General features: G+C 39.7%; 1 protein-coding gene across 1 annotated transcript in view; it reads right to left on the bottom strand.

Moving 5' to 3' along the window:
• Positions 1 to 2,544: 2,544 nt before the first annotated feature.
• The window catches only part of CLIC4 (chloride intracellular channel 4), a 32,849-nt gene continuing 20,142 nt past the window's right edge, over positions 2,545 to 15,251 (bottom strand). The window contains exons 3-6 of the mRNA XM_064471479.1: positions 10,438 to 10,563; positions 8,951 to 9,057; positions 7,521 to 7,702; positions 2,545 to 6,744 (exon numbers count right to left, since the gene is read on the bottom strand). Of these exons, the coding sequence (XP_064327549.1) occupies positions 6,580 to 6,744; positions 7,521 to 7,702; positions 8,951 to 9,057; positions 10,438 to 10,563 (580 nt within the window). The 3' untranslated portion in view covers positions 2,545 to 6,579. The remainder of the gene's footprint in view (positions 6,745 to 7,520; positions 7,703 to 8,950; positions 9,058 to 10,437; positions 10,564 to 15,251) is intronic.

The following is a 15,251-nucleotide window of genomic DNA, read 5'->3' as shown; positions in this document are numbered from 1 at the left end:
CACCCTCTTTCTCTTGGAGACTTTCAGAGACAGCAAAATGTTCAGACATTCAGCTCATACTTAGCTTTCATTGTAATAAGTGTCCAAAAACCCTCGAGGCAACCATGTCAAATGAGTTCCTTTTCCATCCTTCTGAACCCAAAGGTTTGTCCAGGCTTCTTCTTCCTTCTATAAAAATCCCAACTACCCTCTGACAAATTGGTTTATTCCTACACCAGCAAGTACTCAATGGAGACACTTGCAGGGTCTCCTCAGCCTTTTAGCTACTGTATTTTGCTGCTGTTTATAAAAAAACTGAGTTAAGGAAGTAATTAGAAAACTGTTTCTGGAATTTCCACAGCACAACTAATATTATTGAGGCTTTTGGCAAATAGTATGTTTTAGCCTCTGTGCAATAAAACACCTGGAGCTCTGACAAAGCGTGCTAATTGCTAAAGGAATGGACCAAGACCAGTCAGATCGATCTCCTGAAGTGTGTCCAACAGCCCTGTGTAAAAGAGGGAACACTGCTAACAAAGTGCTAGTTTATTTCTAGGAACTTCTCGGTGAAACATCACAAAAGTAAGTTGATGAGTATCTAATAGTATTTTCAAACAAATAACAGTATTTCCAACAATACTTCAAGGCTGGTGCCATTAAGAATAAGTGCCAAGGGGAACCAGTGCTCAAGATCACTAGATCTGCCCCGGCTTGGTACCAGAGACTGACAGCAATTTCCAGAACATTGTGAGGCTCACTTTGAACAAGGCAGAGTACAAACAGAAAGAAACTAATCACTTAGATATATTTAGCTGGGGTCTGGCTAAAGCATGTTGATGCTGGGGGCAGACAGGACACGGGAGACGGGTGACACACTTCACAGGAGTCACTGCAATTCTCAGACTGCGCTGCGCTCAGCCCTTGCGATGAGGTGAACAGGCACTGGCTGCTTTCACAATTGCTACTTACACGGTTTAGGTAGTCCAGATCCTAAACCACTGGAGCTCATTACAGATCTCTAGACTAGTCTTCCTTGGGAACGTGACACCATTCTTGGAGAGGTAAGCCAGAGCTATGAAAGCTGGATCCAGGCCAAGTCCAAAGTTATTTGGATCAGAGCTGTCCCTGAGAGCCGGGAGAATGCAGCGGTCAGAAACACGTATGAAACATTCAGCCTCACCTAGCTCCCTTCAAGCCCTTAAAATCATTTCCACTGCTCACAGTCAGCAGCTACACAGAGCTCTTTGGGAGCAGGCTCCATAGCTTTCACAGAAACGGAAATCCAGCTGTTCCTTGCTAGGACATCCAGGAGGAACCTTCCACGCCAGCCTGGGGAGTCACCTGCGGTATCTTAAAAACAAAACCTAGCAAAAAATATAAAGGTTATTACCTAGTCAAAAGCAGCTCTCGCAGCAAATCATAGTTATACAAAACACTTATTGCATATCCTAAGCCTACTGCCTTTGCCACACAGGACCAGCATCGTCTTCGCAGCTCAACGTTCCTCCCTTTCAGTGTGCTCTTCACGTGGAGAGGGTGGGCGTACCACCACCTTCCAGCCCAAACTGCTGCATTTCGTGGAAGCACGTGACCGGACTCAAACAACGCAACTACAAATGCTATTGCAAAACCCACCTCTGATCACAAACCTTGCAGTCAGTAAAATAATACAGCGACACAGGTATGTAATCCTACCCAGGCTTTAATTGCTGGATTTGCTACTACTTCAAGCACGTCTGAGACTTCCCTGCACATGCTCAAACGCAGATGATGGCATCCCAGATTACAGGCTCCAGGAATGTCTGCTGGGTTCCACAAACTTCCTTTCAAAAACAAAAATCAGACCCCAGATGCACCTCAAACACTCGTAAGGCAGACAAGAGATTGACATGATAACGCTTAGGAAGTTTTGAAGAAAACTGCTGGTGGTCTTTGCTCTGAAGACCCAGTACCTAGTTAACATACGGAGATTAAAAGCGAGGGCATACGGTGTTTACCGTGGCTACTCGAGACATATTTGAAAGCAAAAGACAGTAAGGAAACACAGCTGAAACTCAGAATAAGAGCACCGAGTCTGAAATCCATGAATTCTGTAGATAGGACCAATTCAGTCGCAACTCCTGATATGGTTTAGTGGATCATCTGGGTGGAAACAAGTTGCACCAAACATGAGATTTTTTTTTTATGTCTTTTTAATCAATTTTCACAGTTTAACTCTGAAAACCTAGTATTCCACAGAAAAACAAGCTACCAAAGCTTATATTCTGAAGAGTTTCCACTTAAAATCTGAAAAAAAATCACCTTCATAATTTCTGTAGAGTTCAGTATTTCTCAACTCGTTCTTAACTTTAAGGCAGTTAAGAACTTAACAGCTAGTTATGATGTTAGAATCAGCACATATTCTGCCTTAAACCACAACACCACTGAAAAAAACAGAAGGCCAGAAACTGAGAAATTAAGAATATAATCACTACAAAGTTCTGTTCTGTAGTTTAGCACGGCACATTCAAGTCGCAGCTCAGACATGCGAGAACTGTAGACTTCAGAAATAAGAGAAAGATCTGCTTGGTAGTGAAAATATAATTTTATTTTTAACAATAGCTGCCAGCAGTATACTGGTATATCTGTAAAAGATGTTCCAGAGAGTGAAAGACATAAGCAAACTACAACAAATTGCATCAACTCTTCAAGTATTTCTGCGAACAATGCTCCAATTCTTGATGTCCTGTCTTGGGAGTCTCGAGATCCTATTCTGCTCCACTCTTCTTCCATCCCCCACACCCCCTCCAGAAACAAAACGTAATAGTTGGTGGCACAGGTTCTGAGGCAGATTAAATATTTTCCACTTGGGATAAAGCCTTCTGAAAATATTCATTGGATGCGTTCAGATAGCACTCTGAGTGGCAAAGAGTAAAAACAAAAAGTTGACTGTACTTAGCCACTTTTTTTGTTCTACATCGAGATAGGCATCAGTGGGTTTGGCTCAAGCATCTTCAATTTATTCATGTCTGTCTTCCTTTGATACGAAATGCTAATTTGCTACTTTAGCATAAAATCTCGATTACATCTCTCTTCTTATCATGGAACTGCATGCTACTCTCAATCAGTTTAGACATGCCCATTGCGGAAAAAAACACCGATTTTATGGGAAAATGCAAATGTGGAAGCTACATGGCTGTGACTGTCCGTGCGGGACGTTTACACAGACCAGCAGTGAACAGTAGATGGACAGGAAAGCTTTGGAGTCCATGAAATTGTTTCAGAATTCACATGCCTCTTGTTCAACAGGCAGCTCTTACACATAAGGAATCTCTTCAAGAAGGAAAGCTTTTTTAGGAAAAAAAAAAAATCATGCACATAGTATAATCTGTTCTCCCACACAAAAACAGGGTGAAGATGATGGATTTTCCCTTTATGCTCAGGAAATACACAAGTCACCTGTTTTAATGGGAATTTAAGCATATTTCAGCTTGAGAATAAAGTAAGTTATTCAGCATGCTAATACACGCAACCAACTTGCAAACTGGAATGCCTACTTGAAAGGGTAACTGCTGTTTTTAAATTGTGGAAGGGGCTAGAAGCATCATTTTAAATTTAAACAGGGGGTAGATTAATTGCTGTTTGATGAAATTAAAAATGCATTTAAAGATCAGATTGTAAACAAGTTGACAGAAGTCAAGAATTTACATAGTTATGAAAGGGCTTTTTTTAATTAATGTAGCGCTGGTGATTGGGGCCAGATGAAAGTGCTCTACCCACACCAGACGCTAAGCCTTTTACACACCACTCCAGCTATAACTCTGACGTTCTGAAGGGATCACCTGCAGAGGTGGAAGCCACCCGCTCTCCATTAGACTCCAGGCCTCTGCTGAAGCCAGCAAGAGGCTGGCCAGCTTCTGCCACAACACAACAAAACTGTGCAATAGGAAGCCTAGAAGATACTGACTCCTTTTGCACAGGACAGTTAACAGCTATCACACGGTAACCACCTTAGAAATTGCTAACCTGGTCCTCATTTGAATTATACCTATAAGGGAAAGGCTCCGACACTCAATACTTCATTGTACTGAGATAAGAAAAACATTAGTTACAGCAAGAGCTTTAACTTTGTTTACAAGCTTTCAGACACAATCATTAAAATACTTAACGCTGAGTATAATGTATTACAATTGTTTGAAGATTGCCTAAAAAGTAGAGAGAATATATTATCTATAAAAGACAACAAGCCTGGTATTTTAACAAGTATTTGTGTGCATTGATATGCAGGCAGTGCACACACTGGAAAACTGCATGAAAGTCTTTTCATGCTCATATGCACGTAATTGCCTCGTGTACACGCTATGGCTAATTTGCTTTTAAAAGGAGCGAGGCCCGATTACTACAACCTCAGACAACTTCCAAGGGCCATCCTGATCTAGGTTTTAAAGTAGAGTTCAAAACTTAACAACAAAAGTATGCCTGCAATCACATTGCTTCCTATATTTTTGTTTTTAAAGGTTAATTATACAATGGCAAAGAGCACCAAACCAACAAGGGTTGGGGTTTTTTTTATCCTATGTGTCACTAAAAATGTTATCTAACAAAACCCGAAGGCATTCCTTTTCTACATGTCACGTTGTAGGAGAGACTGAATCCCTACAGAAGATTATTATGGCTGAGAAACTTTATTCAGGATGAGAACGTGACATTAGAATACAGTAATTATTAAAGGCTACAGTTAAGTTTTTCCTAACGAGGTTGCTCTGCAGAATTTTCTTTCTGTGACTAAACACTCCTGTAATAAATCATAATAGGGTCTAAGTGTATCTATGGTTGTCATCGAAAGACACGTAACAGGATTGCTAACTGCCTTTATATTGGAGTTCTAGCTCTAGGAAGGCAAGACAAGGCACCACAAGCCATGTATACAAATACGGATCTTTTAGACTACCTCTTCTATGTCAAACTAACTTCATGGGTATATAAAGTAGCAAAAGCAGGATGCTTAGAAAAGTCAGGCTGGTTTTCATAAAGCCAGTGCTTACCAAAAAAATTAGTGTATAAAAGTGTTTATGTGAGCATTTCCACGTTATTGCAGAATGTTAAATATTCCAAGAACAACCTACCAGGAATAGCACTTTCCAGCTTCTAAAATCAGTTAAATATAAAAGTATCTTTACAAAAAAATAGGCATATAAGTCTAGCATTCTTTGGAGTTGTTTATGATGGTCTTTTAAAAATAACCTAGCCGTTTATTTCATGCATCAAAATCATTAATTTTAAACAAGAAAACTATTCCCTGGTTTAGAAATATTTGAAAATTGCTTTTTAAAAAAATTGTAGTGCTATTCCTCAGTGTTGCTGTAAAAAGATTATGTATAGTAGTGCAATGATTATGATTATGCAAAATTGCAGTCCAGGTGCACAGACAAGCAATTAGGACAAATTCCATGTAAAGGACTGGATTTCACACACCGTTTTTTTACAAGTGTAATTAATAGATTTCCTTTCAGGAAAAAAAAATGCATACTATAATTTAAGGCAAATGTTATCTTTAAAGGTCACTTTAGCTTTCTTCAGAAAAGAAATAGCTTGAAAAAGTTCCCAGAAAGACTCCCACTTTAACAGCTCTCAGTGTTCGGTCCTGCATCACTAATCATTGCACTGCTATTCACCACGTACAGTAGCTATTTACCAACTAGCACACTAACGTTACATGTACTTTGTTTACGAGAGCACAGATTTTGTAAGTATCACCAGAAAGACCTATACAAAATAAAGGCTCTTAACTACCAAAAAGAAAGCCACTTGCAATTTTTGAGGGGAACAGATGGCAAAGGGCATCCTGACAAATATTCGTTTGCTGCAACTCAAAATTCGGGACAAATGTAGGTTGCCAATTTAAAAAAAATATTGTTTTTTTTTAATCTCATCAAGCTCTTGAAGACACAACGAAGTACTAACTCTGAGCAAGCTTCCTGCTAAAGCACTCAAGCCTAGATTCAAACTCCCCTGACGTCTGAGGTCACTCAAATCCAAGTTTCACATTTGAGTCCATTCTCAACCATTACTGTGATTTCAAATCCAAGAGATTTTTTTTTTTTTTAATGTTGCCTAATATTCTGCAAATGGCTCTTTTGGATAATAAGTTCCCTTCTATATGTAAATAGGATAGACAAGCAGGTACAGTTCAATGTGTCACAGATATGACAATTGTGTATAGATCTTCTGGAAAAGCAATAAATTCCAAAATACATAAATATTCCTTTGTACCATGTAGCGAGACAGTATCCTCAACCAATTCATAGACAGGGACCAAATGTTTGCAAAGAGAAGTAGTAGGGGCAAGAGAACCCTTCAGCCTGAAGAATCTGGAGTTACCCCAGTGCAATATTAACATAACTGCATTAATGATTCAAACTTGCTGTGAAAGGAGGTAAGGAAAAACAAGCCTATAATTAACTCTGCAAACTTTAGGTAATTACTGTACCTGGTCTATCCACCATAACTTTGAATAACTGCAAGTTCATGCAAAAAAATTGCTATCTTATATGAAAAGAGCAGTCTGTTAGAAGCGTTGTTATGGAATATGCAAGAAGTCATCTCTTTTGCAAGTGCTGTTTACTTAGTGAGTCTCTTGGCTACATCACTGTAAGCTATTTCAATTTCTTTGTCTCCAGGACAGGTATTGGTGAATTCATCTCTGCTATAAGCATTCGTCAGGTATCTCCAAATCCCTGTCATTTCCTTGGGAATCTCAAAGTTGCGGTATTTTTTGGCTACCACCTAGAACAAAAGAATTAGATTATGAATTTATATCCTTCAATTTACACCCCTTTTCCATCCCTTGTCACTCTCTCGTTAAGCTATCCTTCCAACACGTACGCTCAGAGTCGCTCCTACAGTCAGCAGAACCTGCCCCTCCGGGATATGCCTGGGCCTGGCAGCACCCTGCCTCGCTTAGTTACTGTTACTGTCCTCACCCAGGCAGAAACTTAATCTGTGGCTCCATCTGCAGTACAAAACTGTCAAAGATCACTGGAGACAGTGAAAAGAAATCAAGCCACAATTATATGGGCACATCCTCACTCCTGTGGTTATCCTAGGGTACCTCTTGCTAGACTTCTGATGTTTTTGTTTGTTTTAATACAATCCTTGTATTTCACATTGTGTCATTTACTTCCTTGCTAATGGAGCGGTTTTCTCTACAGCTGTGAGACGACATCCGCTTCAAATATCAACCGGTCATAGGATGTTACCCTTCCTTCTACCTCAGTCTTCTAAGGGCTGCAACTGCCTGTGACCACATTGGTCGGTGCTTGTGCCTTTTCATCATCTGCCACCCAACTTGTCTTCGGGTTCACACCTTCACCGAATTCAGCCGCTCCATCCCTGAAGTCCTTGCAAATTACCTAAGTCTTACACAATTTCACGTACTGTTTATACTGTAGTTAAACTTACATGGGAGCTTACACGTGGTTGAAATGAGTTGGGACTCCAGAATATCGTAAGCCATAGCGTTTTGTTCTTCCTTATCACATAACAACATACAAGTCATTTACCTTGACAATGTGTAGTTTGGGTAGCAGGTTGCAGTCTGCTAATGTCATCTCATTGCCATCCAAAAACTTGCGGGTAGAAACTGTAATATCCTCCATGCTATTTTCATCTATCTCATCAGGAAGAGGAGAGTTCAGATACTCATCCAGCTTCTGGAGGGTTTTCAAGAGGCCACGTTCTAAGGCTACAGAGGGAGGAAGGAACAGTTTTAAGGAAAAAAAAGTCAAACCACAGCACACAAATTTCAAAGCAAATTATCATTTAGAATATTGATATTAGTACCAGATCCAAAAACCAAAATCCACATCACTGTACTACCCAGCACACACCATATGCTGAAGGATTTGTAACCCTTGTACAATTTTTGTGGCAACACTAACTGCTGGAGCTGCCTTTGTGGTAACCGGTAACACTGAAACTGACCTGGAATCCCTTTAAATATCACAGAGATGCAGGTTATTTAAAAGCTCGTTTATACATGAGCTTGCACTAATTGAAATATTCTGACTGTCCACAAATGTTTATTTTTGGTTTAAAAAGTGGCTTGTGTCAGTTTCTTAAGACTATTCCTATCTGGCTTAAACTAATTAGAATTAAGCTATGCTAGGGTTTATATTCATTCAAACATAAGCTGTTTAACATCACATGCTCAGCTAACAGCCACGACTAAACACACTGACTACCAAGGAGGTTTATGGAACACAGCAGCAGAGGGCAGCACACCCCACAAAATCGACACGTATTTCTTGACTGTTTACAGAGATGTCTTCAACCCCTCCATCTGAAAGGCAGCAGAAAGGCATTCTGAGTCCCTGACTATAGTTTTCCCTCCAAGTACATTGTGGACAAAAGATTTGTACTAAACAATTTAAAGGGCTAACTGTGCGTTCTTTATCTCCTACTGATCTCTCACCTTCCATCGACTATGTTCTCTCTACACAAAAAGGTCTTAATCTTTCAAAGAAAGCAACCTGAACTAAGCTTAACTCAGAACTCTGAATGGGAGCCCTCAATCCTAGAAGGGTCAAATACCCAAGTGTGCAGAAAGGCCTCCCAGCAAATGCACGGAGACTCAACCACTGGGGCGTGACACAAACTCTGCATGGAATTTGGTTCTGGATGTTAAAGTCGTTTCTATTTAGTTCAAAAGGCTGTTGCATAGAGAAGCGTCAATACGGGGGCATTTACGAACCACGCACACCCTACTAAAATTCTGACTGAACACTACCTAGGTGAAGTTCTCTTTGGAAGTGTTGAAATCTTTGTCTCTGACCATTAACTTTAAACCACAGGTTTAATTTATGAGAGTCCCTCAAGCGTCCATCAACATGCAGCAAAATTTGTCAGTGAGACACTTCACAGTAAAGCTGCTCTGAAAAACCCAAGACGACGAAACAACATGCGCACGGCTATCAGCCCCCGCGTAACCTACCTTCATTAGCTTCTGGTCTAGAATTTTTGATAAATGCAGAAAATTTGGCAAATATATCCATTCCAGCAGTGTTTGATTCTGGATGCTTTGGTGAAAGTTTTAGGTACCTAAAAAATAGAAAGCAGTAGATCTACAGCATGTCTCGCAGAATGATGCTCATCACATATCAACTAGCACAAAATGGCCCTTTTTAAAAGAAAAAATTCCACATCATGTACATTTACCAATTTATCCATTTTCAGACTAACGTGGAAGACTTGTTTCTCAAGCGTAATATCACACACTTCCATTTAAGTTAAAATTTTTAAACCCAACACTTTTAAATCACTTTTCAGAGGAACATCGAAGCACATTTCTGCTTTCTGAATCAGGCGTTTGTTTCAAGCACAGAGTGGCTGAAACAGGCCAGGGTCACAAGAGCAAGCTCCCTTGCTCTAGCGCAGCAGTGCTGCCATGGGGGCAGATCACAGTTCTCTAAACAAGAATATAATTAGGGATCAAACGGGTAACAAATTAAATACTCTTGTCCAGTCTCTGTTCACTGGAGGTTTGCTTTTTTGGTTTGTTTGGTTTTTTTTTTTTCATTTAAATATCAGCTGTCCCAGAATATCATGGACTCCAAATCTCTTAATAGAAAAGTAAAGCCTTGCCACACTAAAAAGACAGAACAGTTCAGCCTGCTAAAGGCAGCATCTGCATTTTGCCCTTTCCTGCCAGCTGAGGGAGAAGAAAGTCAACAGTTTAGAGGAAGCTTCAAAACACATTTCTCTTGCTAGTGCTGTGCAATCTAGCTATTTTTAAAAGTACTCAGTGTTTTCCACCATAATTTCCAAATACTAAATCATCAATCTGCAGGACTCATCATTATGCCTAGCACGAAGGAATTAATCTTTTAAAAATTATTTCCAAGTTGCATTTAGTAATCTCTGGTTCTGTACAACTGTCCATCTGCTTATAGAAAGCTGGAAGGAATTAAAAAATATTTAACACTAAGTACAAATTTCGCTGCTATTCCTGGTGAGAACAAGAAAATGACAAACTCTTGAAGACTTAAATACCACCTTACTTCTAGAAGAATGACTGCAAATACAAGTCTCGAAAAGACACTGCACATCTCCTTAAAAACGGATTCCCAGTTTATTACGGAGTCAGGACTAAGTTTTGTCTAATTTAACATTATTTGAACACATCACCAGAATGGCCTGCCCCAGTCATCAAAATTAAAAGTCATTTAGTTTGACAACTGCAGGAAAGAGGACAGGACTCTACAAAGGGCAATTTTTAAATAATCTTTAAAAAAATCTATTATTTAATATACAGATGAAGGAGCTGGAAGGAGGAAAAGTATGAGCAGCAGTAACTCCAACCTATTTTCCATGTCTAATCTTCAGTTTACTGATGCTGGAGAACATCTTAATCAGTGCAGAAAACCCCTTTGAGAACACTCCATCTAATCTAAGGTGACAAATTACTATTTTAACACTTACTTGGGTGGAGCCAAAACATCTTCCAGGAACTCTTCGATCTTATTCACATCTGTTTTCACTTCACCATTGTAAGTTATGAAGGGTGGATGAGTGCCTGGAGCCAAATTTTGAAGGTCTGCTGGTTTTCTAGGGTGAAATACAAACCAATCCAAAAGTAAGCATGGGACATCCGTGACCCTAGCTTTCACTGCTACAATCACAAAAGCACCGCCTGAGGTTTTCATGTCCTTGCAGTTTTAAAGAGGTATCACCCATTTTCTTTTTAAAAAGTGAGTTTACAGCTTGATTAGCATTTTGAATGTATACTTGATAATAATTAATTTCAAATACTTAAAAACAACTGCTTCCTCCTACCTCTGGCTATGGCTTTTCTCAAGTCGATATAATGTTGACTAGTGGGGGGGATATATATACCACACACACACTCTCTTTCCCAAGACCTGTAGTACAGAGTTTACATATAGCATAATCTGCAATCCGTGATAATCCTCCCCTTTTAAACAAAGCTTCTCTGGAAATAAGCAAGTCTGAGACAGAGCAGTATGTACAAACTATTTATTATGTGCACACAGAATCTGGTTCTAGACAAGCTGACAGATGCTTAAACATCATGTTTAAAAATTATGCTTAAAGCTTCCTCCAGTGAGAAAAACATTTACAAATAAGAGCAGCACACTGGGGCAAAGGGAGGAGAATCCCCAACATTAGTATGACTAGACACAAGAGAAACAGAATCAAGCTAAAATACTCAGGCATTTCTAAACCTTAAGTCAGTGTTGGCGATACCTCTCGCTATTGACTCCAGCTCCTTTCATACCAATCCTCAGCAAGCTACGCCAGCCTGTTTTATAAGCAATTGGCTTCTCTCCTCTAGTTGTGCAGTGCGTGATACTGTACTGACAAGGAACAACACTGCAGGCATTTATTTAGAAGCCTGTATGTCAGTTGCACATATACACCTACCTACTCATTCAGCCCAAAATGCCTAACGTACTCTTTAATGTAAAGCCCTCACATCTGCCTTGTCAGCAGCTTCAGATGCAAAGTTGAAGTCGGTAATGAGATGTGGATTCATTACATGCTATAAAATCCAAAACATCATCTGAAGAGCTGCAGCCAACTTTTCCCCAGTAAATCATCATGGTGTTAGTTAGTCCCATGCTAGTGCAACTGTCTCAGTGCAAGCAGAAATAAAATTACAGTGCTGCTTGGCATTTCTTCAGCAGCAGCACTTAACGCTTCCTTCTGATGAAGCTATTGACTGCAGTCCAGGATGACTGCTCAGAAGGACGCAGTCTAATTTCCCTAAGAACCTCTCCCCATTTTAGAGGACAGTCTGCAATTCCCAGTTCCTCAGGCCATCCCTGGGTACCAACATCTGACAGGACACGTGATCCAGATGAGGCACGACAGTACAATTACATTTCTGTCAAGCTGACCAGAGCACATGCTACCAGATGACCACCACCTCTCGCTAGCATGGTGCTGGATGAGGAACAACAAATGATACCTGATCTAACAGAAAGTTTGCCAAGATAAAGTTGCCCCTTTGTTACTGTTTAAACAAATCCAAACTGGACTGTAACCCTTGAACTTGTTTGTTTCGTATGATGCCGCCACATTTCTGAGCCAGCACCAGGCATCCCGGAACTGGATTCACTGGATACTGGAACTACAGTTCAAGAAAGCCTTCCTGACTGTACCGGAGAGAGAAGCTAGATTATTAATATACATAAACACAGTCATTCAGGGTAGCACGAGAAAGCAGCGTGTTCAGGAATAGCATTCAGACTCTATAAGCTAAGCACACTTTACAAGTTTATCCTGTAGAAACGTTGCTTTCAATTTCTTACAAAATTAAGAACCCCTGACAGAATTTCATGTCCTGCCCTGCTGAATCTTTTAAGCAGGGCAAACAGCAACAGTATAAGGTGCCAAAGTACACTTACGACAGATATGAGCACTCGGCAGTATATGTAAAACTGAATGAGAAAACTGATTTTCATACTTCAGGACATTAAGCACCCTGCTTTCAGCCAGGTGACAGAAGCCTCGTTAATACACCATTTTCAACTTTTTAAGCTTCCAAGAAGTTATTTCTCACTAATAGCTGCCATCGCCCTCTTACTTTTAGGATTTAAAGTCTGTCATCAGTTAATGCTTTAAGTAGCTTAACACTTCATTTAAATACAGCTTTGTAACCCATAACAATTACAGGAAGTCATTGTGGCTCACTTCCAATTTCACATGTTGGCTAGATAAAATTCCTCAAAAGGAATGTTATTTTAAAAACAAACACAGGCAAGACCACCGGATTTGCAGCAATACTATCAAAGGGAAGATTTTATTTCAGAAACAGACTAGTCTAATGAACTAACCAAAAAAGTTTTCCAAAGAATCAGAGTGCATCTCAGGAATCCCACAGCATTTTATTAACCCCTCTCGCCACTCCAGCCAGACCACCTGTATCTTTCAAGAAAAAGAAAGCAGAGATTAACATCCCACAGGCAAAGCCCAAACATAATACAGGGTTTGACTTCCAGTTTGCTGCTCTTGCCAGTAGATCATAAACAACCCCTGGTTTACCACATACAAGCCACGGCCTTTAGAGCACCATGAGTACACAGGAATATCCTTAAAAGGCAAAGAGTACAACTTCCCTTAATAGTCAAACAAGAAGGCAATTAAAAATATTATAGTGAAGTTTACTGCAGAGATAAAACTGGACAACTTCTTGTTTAAATAAAACCCTTCTATACTACTCAAAATAATTCCAAGTTAGCTGGTACCTGCCCCAAAGTTTACCAGGGTGTTTGGAGGTAGGGCCACATACTTAAATATCTGGCTATCCCTAGCTAATTAAGTGGGCAGGCTCTTTAACACCAGAGTTAAGGTATAAACATTTCATTGCTTTGCCACAAACCAGAATAAGCTATTAGCATTCAAATAATTTCTTGAAGATCAGACAAAATCCGGCCCCAAAGTGTCATATGCTCCACAGTGATTTAAAAATTACACAACTACTGCAATGAGTGTCTGAAGTGTAAGGTGGAAAAAAAAATGCCAGCAGTAAAAAACCCCCGTCTCCAGTTCCTAAGCAGTATTTTACACTGCTGAAGTTGCATTCACCTCTGGGCAGTCTTTAATTGTCCGTCAACATAATTGTAAAACCACATGATCAATATGTTTAAAATAGGATTTCAGAACTTAACTGAATACAAGCTGGCTTTGAATGTTGTTACAAGCCCAACAAACAGTTCATGGGCTGCAACTCTGCCCTAGTCACCAGAACAAGTCAAATCTCTGAGCACTGAAATGCTGCTTCTGAAAGGCAAAGAATAAAGCCTCTGTCTGACTAAACAGAAGCAAGAAATGCATGATTTCTTTGAAAGGGCGGTATGTCCCACTCTGTTTGCCTATGTGCATATTTTTGTGTCTTAAGAGTAGAACTGAGAACTGCAAAATATTCTTTTGTTAGCACAGTATGAAGTCCAATGAAGTTATGGAAGGGAAAAATACACGCCACAGAGTCAGTCAAACCAGACTCAGTTTTTCCTGTGTCCCAAGTCCTTACTGGTGCACTTTTGTACCCAACCATGACCTTTTAAGCTTCACAAACAGACAGAGCTCGCCTTACTGTTGTGCAGAAATCATGCTATGAGGCAGAAGCATGGTTTGCAAGTAAACCCTTTTTCATTTTTTGGCTAGCAAAATAAATTCAGATGCTTAAAACCATCACTACCCAGCTGTTCAACGAGCTTGTCTTTAACAGGAACAAAAAGAAGAGAGGGTAATTGGAAAAGCAGTTTCTTGTGACAGTACTAGAAGTATTAAGGCAACATCTAGCACCTATTATCCTTCTGGTAATGGTAACAGGGGAAAACACACCATCTGGCATAAAACGTTTCCACTTGAGCAGTTAGCTGAATTTGATATTCTGCAAGTTACACTACTTAGACAATCCAGAATGTCAAATTTGTATTTATGAAGCTTATTTAAAAGCCTAAAAGGAATTAAATTTGTATCAACATCTATTCAAATGTGAATTAGCTTCAGTGGTCCGCCTTTTCTTTTACCAGAAAATACATTTAGTGTACAACAAAAAAGTAGAGTTCATTTGACCTATTCCCATGCAGTTTTTAATTCTGCGCTTTTTGTTTCCCCCCGATATAAAAAACCTGAAAGAAAGCTTTCCTTGTGTAAGAAAAAACAATTTTAAACATCTGCAGCCAATTTATATTCTAAAAGTTAGTCTTACATCCCATTCCCCCATCCAGTTAACTCAAAGTTGCCAAAAGGACACAAATAAAGCTGATTCATCAGGCACCTTTGGCATTTTAATGATATCTCTCAGACTGGTTCTGCAGTAAAAATGCTTCCAAGTATAAAATGTCTCTTTCAACCTTCTTCTCATCCCCTCCCCGCCCCAATAACTGCAACAGGTTAAACAACGCCATCGTTAAAAGTCAAGGAAGTCCAAAACTACAAACAGTACGCAAGCACAAGTTCTACTCCCGAGGCTCCCGCAAACCTCATGCAGTGCTACATGGAAGATAGGATACATTTGGTTTACGTGTGCTGGCAGCAACAATTTGCAGTAAAATCCCACACTGGCCAGAGAAGATCTCTGCGCTGCTACAAATGCACACACAGTTGACAAAAGCTGCTTTCTCCCCCTCTGTCTGAGTGGCTGCCTCAGCCTTACTACACATGGAAATATTTAACACTAGCTCCTAACATGGAAGTAGCAACTTCAGTGATTTTTTAAAAAATCTAAACAAGTTACCTGCTTAAAAAAAAAAACTACAAGAGGT

Source organism: Phalacrocorax carbo, chromosome 22 (genome assembly GCF_963921805.1).
Source record: "Phalacrocorax carbo chromosome 22, bPhaCar2.1, whole genome shotgun sequence".
In the NCBI taxonomy this organism is placed as follows: Eukaryota; Metazoa; Chordata; class Aves; order Suliformes; family Phalacrocoracidae; genus Phalacrocorax; species Phalacrocorax carbo.
Note: the sequence above shows the minus strand (reverse complement) of the source record. Positions and strands in the feature narration are given on the sequence as shown.